General features: G+C 46.2%; 1 protein-coding gene across 3 annotated transcripts in view; it reads right to left on the bottom strand.

The window, feature by feature from the left end:
* Nucleotides 1-6,025: 6,025 nt before the first annotated feature.
* Nucleotides 6,026-12,019, bottom strand: part of DPYSL2 (dihydropyrimidinase like 2) — a 121,341-nt gene continuing 115,347 nt past the window's right edge. For all 3 annotated transcript variants that reach the window (XM_006057326.4, XM_006057327.4, XM_006057328.4), the window contains exons 13-14: nucleotides 11,426-11,591; nucleotides 6,026-8,765 (exon numbers count right to left, since the gene is read on the bottom strand). In XM_006057326.4, the coding sequence (XP_006057388.1) occupies nucleotides 8,674-8,765; nucleotides 11,426-11,591 (258 nt within the window). In that variant the 3' untranslated portion in view covers nucleotides 6,026-8,673. The remainder of the gene's footprint in view (nucleotides 8,766-11,425; nucleotides 11,592-12,019) is intronic.

The raw sequence follows: 12,019 nt of genomic DNA, 5'->3' as shown, positions 1-12,019 counted from the left end.
CCAGAGACGGCAGCCCAACGGGCTCCCACATCCCTGGGATTCTCCAGGCAAGAACACTGGAGTGGGTTGCCATTTCCTTCTCCAATGCATGAAAGTGAAAAGTGAAAGTGAAGTCACTCAGTCGTGTCCGACTCCTAGCTACCCCATGGACTGCAGCCCACCAGGCTCCTCCGTCCACGGGATTTTCCAGGCAAGCGTACTGGAGCGGGTTGTCAATGGGAAGTCGGCAGTGAACTGCTTCAGTGACAAAAAAAATCTACACACCCACTTTGCTTTAATACGTAAAACTCTGCTAACTTGGAGTCATCCATTGATCTTTTCGTGGACAGAATGCAACCCATGCACTGGGGAGCTGGCGGAGTGCTTGTTTAGGAAAGGATTATTCACTGATTCAGTGCTGTCTTCCATTCTCTGTGCGAGCTGTTTCAAGGGTGGGGGAACTCGTATTTGCACAGCTCATGCGCTGCTGCCATCTATTGAAAAATCTGTGCAACGGGCCAGAACTAAGTTTTAAATAGGCTTCCTTCCAAATTCCTCAACCAATATTTTGTCAGCCGAGATTATCATCTTGTCATAGGCCTGCCATCCAGAAGGGAAAGAGAACAGCAAGAGCAGACAGGGCACTTATTAAAGTGGAGGTAAGCAGTTAAAGGCAATCGAGTGAAGGACCATTTTAAGTAAAAACGTGAAAGAGTATGCCCACTCGAATGGGCGGAAGCAGAGTGGCCGAGCAGGGTGTGGAGAAGATGGAGAAGTGGGAATGAAGAAGAAGAGCAGTAATAATTCCAAAGAAGCACAGTAAGACTTTTACATACCTATGAGTTCCACTCTGAGAGCTCGTTCATTAGTGCAACTCGTTTGCCAGTCCAACAAGGTTAGCCTAGGTACCCACCTAACACAATTGGCTATATAGTACTGTACTGGTATGGGTTTACAACACTTTTTACACACACACAAAAATACATAAAAATAAAGAGAACATTTTTAATCTTACAGTATAGTTCCTTGAAAAGTATGGTAGTCCAGTACAACAACTGGCATACAGGGGCTGGCATGGAGTGAACAGGCAAGAAGAGTTACTGACTGGAGGAGGGAGAGGAGGTGGGAGACGGGAGAGCTGAAGGGTCATCAGCAATAGGAAACAGAGGGCAAGCTGCGAGCCTGATGTTGATGGAACACACGTTTGCATCTTTGAAAGTCAGCAACCTGAAGGTTCATGTGTAGGGGTTTACTGTAACCCTTTATGAACATTACAGCCGTCTAGACACCCATACAGCTCACTTAAATGTACACCTAAAACCTGCACCGTTGTTTGTCTCTATTCCGCCATCAAGAAAAGTTAAAACTAAGAAAAACGGATGCAACAAAACAGTTATCTAGGAGAGTAATAATGGTAGCTGAGATACAAGCAAAGGAGCAGAAAGGGGGATCAGGTTTTCTTTTAAGGCAAAGATGTAGGGGACAATGTTTAGTGAAGATGGGAGTTTATGGAATCATGTAAGTTTGTTGATCAGGAAGCATATATAGAGACAGAGAGTTTGGGAGTGGGAGGCTTGGTCAAGGATAGAAGTTCAGAAGGACAACATGTAGGAAGATGAGGTGCAGTGAACTAGCTTTCCATACTGCTACTGCTAAGTCACTTCAGTCGTGTCCGAGTCTGTGCGATCCCATAGACGGCAGCCCACCAGGCTCCCCCGTCCCTGGGACTCTCCAGGCAAGAACACTGGAGTGGGTTGCCATTTCCTTCTCCAACGCAGGAAAGTGAAACTAACAGAAACCTCAGTTATACACAGTTAAGCCACCAGAAGGGGGAGCTCTCATGCCCTGAGATAATCACAGAGCCAACAGGAAGAAAAAAGACTTCTTTCCTGGCAAAGGCTCAGCCAATGAAAGCCATGGACTCTTTGTTTACCAGAGCCTCCCAATTTCCTTTTCCTTAAAAAAAAAAAGAATTGTTCTCCTTCCTTGCCCTGCCGGAACTTACACATGGCTTGCCCTGGTTGCAGACCCTGTGATGACCTAGAGGCCTGAGATGGGGAGGCGGAGGGTGAAGAGAGGCTCAGGAGGGAGGGGATATATGTATACACGTGGCTGATTCACTTTGTTGTATGGCAGACACTAACGCACCATTGTAAAACAACTATACTCCAATAAGAGTACTGCTAATGTTTGATCTGCCTGCAACGCAGGAGACCTGGGAAGGTCCTCTCCAGGAAGATCCCCTGGAGAGGAAATGACAACCCACTCCGGTATTCTTGCCTAGAGAATCCCATGGACAGAGGAGCCTGGTGAGCTACAGTTAATGGGGTCACAAAGAGTCGGACACTCAGGTCATTAGGAAGTTATAGCCCTCTGGCCTCTGACACCTCCCATGATACCAGATGAGCATAATTGACATTGTGCTGGGACAGTGGATTTCCACCAAAAAAAGAATGAAGTTAGTTGCAAACCCTGAATGACAATTCTCAATTGATCCCGAATAAATCTGTTTGCTAGAGAAATATCAGGCAGTCTGTTTCAGGTCAACAGCCCTGTGTTGCACAGTAGCACATAGGTTTCCCAGAACTCAAGCCGGGAGGGAGGCCAAGCAGTTAGGAATGGGTCATGAATTTGCATTTCTCTTGATCTGTCACATGGTGTGGATTGCCAGGAAAGAACTAAGCAATAGGCAGGAAATCCTTCATCTTGATGGGGTTGTGTCTGTTCTTCAGAGTTGTTGCTCTGGATCAAGATAGTAGTGCAGAGGGCTGCTGGCAGGCAAGGCCGCTCTTGCTGGGGATCCAGAGCTGGGATTGGTTCAACCAGAACAATTGGAGGACATGCACTCAAGGATGGCGAGGGAGGGACTTCCCTGGTGGTCCAGTAGCTAAGACTCTGCACTCCGAATGCAGGGAGCTTGAGTTCGATCCCTGGTCAGGGAACTAGATCCCACAGGCTGCAACTAAGACACAAATAAATATTTTTTTAGTAAAACATTGAGGGAACTAGTGGGAGAGTTAAAACACCCACCATGGAGCATGAGTAGGGTGCTGCTGCTGCTGCTGCTAAGTCACTTGAGTCGTGTCCAACTCTGTGCGGCCCCATAGATGGCAGCCCACCAGGCTCCCCCGTCCCTGGGATTCTCTAGACAAGAACACTGGAGTGGGTTGCCATTTCCTTCTCCAATGCATGAAAGTGAAAAGTGAAAGTCAAGTCGCTCAGTCGTGTCCAACTCTTATCAACCCCATGGACTGCAGCCCACCAGGCTCCTCCGTCCATGGGATTTTCCAGGCAAGAGTACTGGATTGGGGTGCCATTGCCTTCTCCAGAGTAGGGTGCTAGGGGGAGGCTAACAGCTGAAGGACAACCAAGCCACAAGACTGAAAAAAAAGCGTGTTCAAAAAGAGAGTGGGGACGTCCTTGGTGGTTCAGTGGTTAACAATCCACCTGCCAATGCAGGGGACATGAATCTTCCTGGTCTGGGAAGCTTCCACATGCCACAGGGCAACTGAGCCTGTGTGCTGCAATAGGAGAAAGCCCACATGCAGCAACAAAGACTCAGCACAACAAATAAATAAATAAACTTTAAAAAGAAAGCATGGACTATAAAGCTGGGAGCCCATCTCCCTACATCTAAGCAGGACCGCCCCCTCCCCAGAGCATCCCAGCAGGTGGCCAGCCCGTGTCCTCCCTGTTCTCTTGAGAGACAAAGTGGTCTTTGACTACATTCCGTGCTTTCTCACCTTACACCTAAATGTACAGGAAAAGATAAAGGGTGTGTGTCTCCAGCTGATGGAGCGCTGCGTCACAGTGAACTGAGCTCATTTACCAGGCTTACTGGGTCCCCAGAGGCCTCCTGAATCACTGAGGGATGGAAACAGCAAACCTCTGGAGTGACAGGAACAAGCATTAGACGTGTAAGCTCAACCAGTCAATCCTAAAGGAAATCAATCCTGAATGTTCATTGAAAAGACTGATGCTGAAGCTGAAGCTCCAATACTTTGGCCTCCTGATGTGAAGACCCAACTCATTGGAGAAGACACTGATGCTGGGAAAGATTGAAGGCAGGAGGAGAAGGAGGTGACAGAGGATGAGATGGTTGGATGGCATCACTGAATTGATGGACAGGACTCTGAGCAAACTCTGGGAAATAATGAAGGACAGGGAAGCCTGGCGTGCTGCAGTCCATGGGGCCACAAAGAGTCGGACACAACTGAGGGACTGGAAAACAAGGTAAGGTCAGGTTGAAGTCCACCGCTCATCCGATCTCCCCTGAGGAGGGATGGACCCTAGAGACCTGTGAACAGGCAGACAGGCAATTCTCCCATCCTGCCCCCTTCTTCCCTGGGGCATCCATCCTTGGGTGCTATCCAGGGTCCCTGGTGTCCCCAGATCCTGAGATGAAGCTTAACGTCATCACTGAAGGAGGTCAGGCCATTTCCCTCTCATCTGTTTGTTCAGTACTGGATTTACAACAGTTTGGGGGATCTGCCTTTTCTTATAGGACATGGGTACTACAGAAACTTATCAGACAATATAACCTTCAACTCATATCAACTCAACACAAAGATATTTCCCAAAGGACATGCATTCCATGTGCTTTTTCTAGATGCTCTAACATCTGTCTTTGGATTAAATGACACCACCAGAGATATGCACCTGGTCCTGTTGTTCAGCCACGTGGCACCCATGGGATGCCCCTCTTTTGAGGACCCACTCTCTAGCCAACCCCTTTCAATTCCCTGGGTGGAACTTGGACACATGGGCAAGCAGGCCTAAGCACTTTACGTGGGGTGGAGCCAAGGTGGGGTTAGAGGGAGGGTGGGCTGCGGGCCTGGGGTCTCATACATGTCAGGTGAACATTGCCCTTCTCTCCAGGACTGGTTCAGTTTCCCTAGATCTTAGTGCTCTGCCATCAGCCAGCATTGATGGCAGGATGACAGCCAGCCCAGACACGCAACATCATTGTCCTTGGACCCAGGACTTGCCCTTGGGGCTGAGCACCAGGAATCTGTATTCCTTTGGAAAGACTTATTTCTCTTTGGGTCACTATGTTATACGGTCTTCTGGCCATGTTTCTTTTTTCTATTTGTTGCTAGAACATTCAGCATTCCCTCACAAATTTACAAGCTCATGGCATTGTGCTATACCAACCAAACTCAGACCTTATCTAATGTTTCCTGCTCTTAATTTCCCTTTACTCAAACACCCTGTTTATACAAGCTTGGCAGAGTGTGCGTATTTTTGTAAATCACCTCCTATCCTGTTTGGACAGGGCTGGATAGAAGAGAAAAGGAGTTCATCAACCATACAATGGGCACAGGGGAGCCCCACTCACATACCCGCTTCAGTGTTTTGCAAATCAATGAATCAGTAATACCGGTGCTAGTTAATAAGGTAACTGTGAGGACTAAGCATCCGGTAAGTGGGAGTGGGCATGGCTCACCATCCCCTCCAGATGTGGATTCTTAGCACTGCCTGCCAGGGATAAAGGAATGCCTGCTTCACATCCCTGCCTTGTGGAATCTTAGTTCCCCAACCAGGGACTGAATCCAGGCCCTCCCCAGTGAGAGCAGTGTGTCTTAACCACTGGACTGCCAAGAAGTCCCTCCTATGAGCTCCTTGACTGAGCTTTTAATGCAGGCCCACATTATCTCAGTCTCTTATCTTCTATACCCTTTGTGGCTTAAGGATTTTCAAGGGTGAACAAGCTCTAAGGATGCAGAGAGCCCAAGGGGGTCACCACACTAACCCATGTGGTCCCACCAATTTCCACTTCCCAACTTATGTTTGCAGCTAGATCGGGGAGGCTCCCTTGGCCTGTCTTAGGGTGGAGTCCATGAATTTCTGAGACTCAGGGCTCTGTTCAGAATTAAACCTCAGTGGCCTGGACAAGATTACCAGAAACACGCAGTGAAAACTCCTGAATTAGCACAGTCATCAAAACAAGGCTGAAGACATCCAGAAAGTTCCAGGGAGGGAAGTTTTAAAGGAGGCCCGGGTCAAGCAGCCTGCCTCCCTGAACATCTCAACACAAGACACACCCTGAAACAACCACATTTTGCTTTATTAGGCGTTCCATGGTAATATAACACAGAGTTCTTAAGGAATAATAAACACGAGACTTGTTTTGTTGGGTTTTTTTACCATAATTATTTTGCCATTGAGACAGTGGTTAACAAAAAAAAAAGGTACTCTTCTGGCTACACATGTAATGAGCTTTAGCACTGAAAGTTCCTCCACTCGTGGGTCACAATCACAATTCCAAGGATTAAAAACCATCTATGATTAAATCCTACATGGTTGAGAGCATCAAGTCACTGCAGTTACTCAGTTCTGAGACACTGTCGATTTATTTTAGCATTTACACATGACATTCATTTAACAGACACACAAAGCAAGCCAACAGGAAAACATGCTTACACAGCCTGCAGAAATCTTCAGGTTTTAAGCTGTCTCAAGGAAATAATCGAAAGAACCAAGATGAGCATCATGGAAAAACAGGAAGACTCAAGTGAAGAGAAGAGAGCTGCAAGTGTTTCTTAGAATTGAAACAAAAATCTTTCTTTTTTTTTTTTTCCTGACTGGTTCAATTTCCCTCGCAGTGCAGGTGAGAAAAAAATAAAAAAGCAAATATATTAAGTTAACCAATGATTCTTTAAAAGTGCAATTTCCTTTTAAAATAACAAATAAACAACAACACCAACAAAAAGAAATAAACCCCAACCATAACCCCAAAGGCAAAACGTGTGTGGAGAGACAAGTGTCGTGATGGGATGAGCTATTTTTTGATGTTACGCTTTATGAAAGCAGATTTGGTTTTATAAAAGCCTGCAAACGTAACATGGCTTAGGAGGACCTGTAAACACGTTTGGAAGAAGATGCAACACAGCTCAACAAAGACAGGAACAGGCACAAGGCAGCTAGTGGAAAGGGTGTCTGAGACCAGGAGAGGGTAGGGTGTGGACACAAGGTCGCCTGTGGTCTTTAAGAGGCCACACATCAAATTTACAAGCTTTTTTCCCCACCACAACTCTGACTCACAAAACAGATTTTCCCTCTTGCAAATTAAAATGGTCTTTTTTTTTTTTTTTAAACTCTTCATTGAATTTGCCACAATATTGCCTCTGTTTATGTTTTGCTTCTATGGCCCCGAGGCATGTGGGATTCCAGCTCCTTGACCAGGGATCGAACCCACACCACCCACGTTGAAAGGCAAAGTCCCAAAAACTGGACCACCAAGTAAGTTTCCTAAAATGGTCTTTAAGCCAAACTTCCCATGGACTTTCTGAGTTTAGGAGACCTCTGTATATTGCATGGTGTCTTTCTAAATAACTGGACATGAAAAAAAATTTTTTTTCTCCAAAGTGAGAAACCCAGTGTACTCTGGTGCCCCCAAAGATACTTAGATGGGAAACAGCAGCCCTTAGTGCCAGCCTCCATCAGCTCAGCACCTCTTAGCTGGTGGCTAGCTGGAGACTGGTTGGTTCACGAGTTACGGGGGCTCGACTGACAGATCTGATTGTGTCTTTAGCCCAGTTAGCACTGCACAGGGGAAAATCTCTCAGGTCCTAGAGTCTCAGACTTCTTCAACATCTCGGCACCGTTTGAGGTCTATTCTGGGCCCACATGTGACAGCGTAGGTAACTCGGCCCTCCCCTGCATATAGGGAGCGTCTCAAACTCAAAGGCACATCCTGGGGATGTGAGTGGGTAGCACTGGTCTTATACAGACTAGGACAGCATCTTATAACGGTTGCAGTGACAAAGCTCACATCTTTCCAGGCAGGTTCTTAGGACCACAGTACAATGGCAGACCTGGTCATTGGCAAAGATCATGCGGGGAAAACAAAAACAAAAAGAGCATGTCAGAGACAAGCGCTGGAGGAAACACAAAGAAAGAGCAGACATGTGAACGTATCCATGAATGACAAAGCGAGAGGGAGAGAGTGCGAGCAAAAAAGAGGTAAGGAGAGGAAAAGGGAATCCTCAAAAGATTTCATCTGCAGCAAAAATCCAGGCCAGAAAGAAAACCTTTCCTTTATTAACAGTTGACCCAGAAGACGATGGAATGGCGGTGTGGATGCTGTGCAGCCTCTTAGGAGGGACATGGTGAGTCTGCCCACCACCCTGAATCAGCTTGATGGTTACACAATTGCATCATTAGGATGTCCAGTTCAAACCCCTTGTAGTAATAATGAATTAGGCTTTCCAATTTTGTATTAAAAAAAAAAATCTTCCCCCCTCCCCTACCCACCCCAACCCTAAGCCCCAGAAAGAAAACTCTGCTAAAATTTTAAAAAGAAAAACGGCAGCTCTGGGCAATTCACTTTATCTTCCCCTCCCCTGATGACCAGGAAGATGATGACAAATACAACACGGGTTGGAGATGAGAAACACCCTCACTGTGATTTGCTTTGTTTCGCATGTCTGAGTGTTGGATGCGGTTCTGTGTACGGGCTTGGTGGACTCAAGGGTGTGATATTCCTAGATGTGTAGGGAGGTGGGTGAGCAAAATAGGTGACTCCGGGTGAGGGACGGAGTGTGGGGGCTCGAGAGGGAACCCCAGGAACTGGCTGCCCCACAGTAACTATCACAGGCTCCTAAAAAAAAAAAAAAGGAAGAAAAGAAGGAAGGAAGAAAGTCTCAGAAAGTCCTCAGGTGTCCCATCCCCCGCTGACGGCAGCCCTGAACTCTAGCCCAGGCTGGTGATGTTAGCACGGCCACCAGGGGGCGCCACGATGCGCTGGGTGGTGCGGCGAGGGATGTTGTCATCAATCTGGGCACCTGGAGAGGAGACAGAGGGTCAGAGACAGTTACCCAGATCCCTGCTTTAAACCGAAATAACATAGCTTTTTAAAAAAAATTAATTTTTGTTGAAATAGAGTTGATTTACAATGCTGTGTTAGTTTCAAGTGTACAGCACAGTGATTCAGTTAACATATATACATATATCCATTCTTTTTAAGATTCTTTTCCTATTAAGTCACTACAGAGTATTGAGTAGCATTCCCTGTGCTATACAGTAGGTCCTTATTAGTTATCTAATTTATATACAGTAGTGTGTATATGTTAATCCCAATTTTCCAACTTATCCCTCCCACCTTTCCCCCTTGGTAACCATAAGCTTGTTTTCCACATCTGTGACTCTATTTTTGTAACAAAAATAGAGTCTGTTTTGTAACAAAACAACATAGCTTAGGAGAAAACCTGTCAGGCCCATTCACTGTCCTTCTAAAACCTCACCAAAAGGATAAGCCACAAGAAAAGAATGGGCCTCAAGTGGCCTAAGAATCACAGATGGTATAAAGTTGTCCTTATAGAAGTTGCTGCTGCCGCCGCCAAGTTGCTTCAGTCGTGTCCGACTCTGTGCGACCCCGTAGACGGCAGCCCACCAGGCTCCCCTGTCCCTGGAATTCTCCAGGCAAGAACACTGGAGTGGGTTGCCATTTCCTTCTCCGGTGCATGAAAGTGAAAAGTGAAAGTGAAGTCGCTCAGTCGTGTCCGACCCTCAGCGACCCCATGGACTGCAGCCTTCCAGGCTCTTTCGTCCATGGGATTTTCCAGGCAAGAGTACTGGAGTGGGGTGCTATTGCCTTCTCCATTATAGAAGCTAGTTGGATCCATTACCTGAAAAGTAAAACTATATATAAATGAACACCACATTTCAGGCTTTTGAGCGACTCAGACTGCATCCTGTCCCTATGCTCAGTAGGTCAATTAAGTGTGGCTTTTCCAAAGATACACTCTGTCCCCCTAACACTATTCATCTTCTGTGTAATCAAAGAAAGGACTCATCATACTTAATATAGAATATAGTTAACATACAGTTAATATATAGTTAATATAGTGTGCTGTGCTACGCAGTAGGACCTTGTTGCTTATCCATCCTATGCGTAATGCTTTGCATCTGCTAATCCCAAGCTCCCAGTCCTTCCCTCCTGCTTGGCAACTGCAAGTCTGTCCTCCACATCTGTGAGTCTGTTTAAGTTCATACATAGAGCACAGGGAATACATTAAATAGCCTATGATAAATCATAATGGAAAAGAATACGTAAAAGAATGTGTATATGTATAACTGAGTCATCTTACTGTACCGCAGAAATTAAACAGAAAGTTGTAAATTGACTATACTTCAATATATATTTTTAGAAAAAGATAAGAGTCGTGATGGTCTTTATATTTTGGGAATTTTTTTGTTTGTTTTTGTAATAATTAAATTTATTTATTTTCCATTGAAGGATAACTGCTCTACAATATTGTGCTGGTTTCTGCCAAACATCAACACGAATCAGCCAGAGGTACACCCATGTCCCCTTCCTCTTGAGCCTCCCTCCCAACTCTTTCCCCACCCCACCTGGTCTTTATGTTTGAATGGCCTGGTGAAAGACAGCACAGATAGGATCATGTAACATGAGGAACATGGATTACTTTATGGAAAAACTAATGCTCATTAGTTTTAAATTCTTTGCAAATGGGTAATCTCTATATGGCACCTTTCTAAAACCCAGTATATCTGACAAAAAAAAAATATGTTTCTGATTCACTGTTTCCTTAACCCATCATAGCGATCCGGGTACATATCTGTGACTCAGGGAGCTAGAAAAATAGATTTTTCATCACTGGCCAAATGAAGGATTGGAAAGAAGTTCAAGTAGGGAAGCTCTAAATCTGGACTCTTTTCCTCTCACCTCTCCTGACATCACATATTTTATCCAGATTAATAGCTAACAATTATCAAAGGACTCAAGTCTAAACATTTTATATGTATATTAAATCACCTACAACAACCCCAAGAGATAATTACTACCGTTATACCCATTCTACACATGAGAAGACCAAAGCACAGCTTGCATCTGGGCTGTGAAGTTAAGCTGTTTAAACTCTAGACTCCACAAGCTGAACCACTCCAGTTTACTGCATTTGTGAGGGAGAGGAGAGTCTAAAAACACCACAATATCCTTTTTCACGATGGACATAATACATTGAAAAAAATGTCCTCTGTTATCCTGCTCAGTGGTAAAGAACCCGCTTGACAATGCAAGAGACGTGGGTTCGATCCCTGGGTTGGGAAGATCCCCCGGAGAAGGAAATGATAACCCATTTCAGTATTCTTGCTTAAAAAACCCCACGGACAGAGGAGCCTGGTGGGCTACAGTCCACGGTGTCACAAAGAGTGGGACATGACTTAGTGACAAAACAACAAAAACACTGTCCTGGGCATAGTGTGGCCATCAGAACATTATATGTGATATAGACTCATGTCAAGATGCTGAAAGCCAGCCCACCATCTGCTGTGAATTACATCTCTAGTGAATTACATCTTTGGGAGAATGGGTCTATCGTTCATTTCCACTTCTTCTTCTTCTACAAGAGTGGTGCCCGCCCCACCAGCAACATGGAGCAAGGCCCTGCAGAAGCAGGCTCTGACCCAGCCATAGCCATACCGGACAAGCTGAATCCAGACTGGTGCAGGTTCCGGACAGGTGGGGCCTGCTGCTTGGCTGGAGACGTCTTAGCCGAGGAGGCCGGAGTGACCGTCTTGGGTGTCACGGACACCTCGCACACGGGTCCGTCGTACAGACCGCGGGGAACCCCTCTCAGCTCCGCCAGCTGCAAAACAAAAGAACCCCTCAATGCAGGCCACATTCACAGAGGATACCTACCCGGCAACTACCTGCCTAATGGGGAAGTAACAGGTGCCAGGATGGCCCTGTGGGATTTGGGGGTGGAGGGCTCTCTACGGAGGAGTGTGGCGGGGACAGATATCAGCACGCAGCCAGCACCCCAGCTCCAGTGCAAAGCTTCCTTAACATGGGTCCCATAAAAACTGATGAGCAGCTTCCCTGGTGGCTCGGTTGGTAAAGAATCTGCCTGCAATGCAGGAGACCTGGGTTCAGTCTCTGGGTTGGGAAGATCCCCTGGAGAAAGAAAGGGCTGCCCACTCCAGTATTCTTGCCTGGACAATTCCATGTACCCTGGCAGGCTACAGTCCATGTGGTGGCAAAGAGTCGGACAGACTGAGCAATTTAGCACACATA

The sequence above is a fragment of the Bubalus bubalis genome, chromosome 3, assembly GCF_019923935.1.
Source record: "Bubalus bubalis isolate 160015118507 breed Murrah chromosome 3, NDDB_SH_1, whole genome shotgun sequence".
NCBI lineage: Eukaryota > Metazoa > Chordata > Mammalia > Artiodactyla > Bovidae > Bubalus > Bubalus bubalis.
This window is presented reverse-complemented; position numbering and strand designations above follow the sequence as displayed.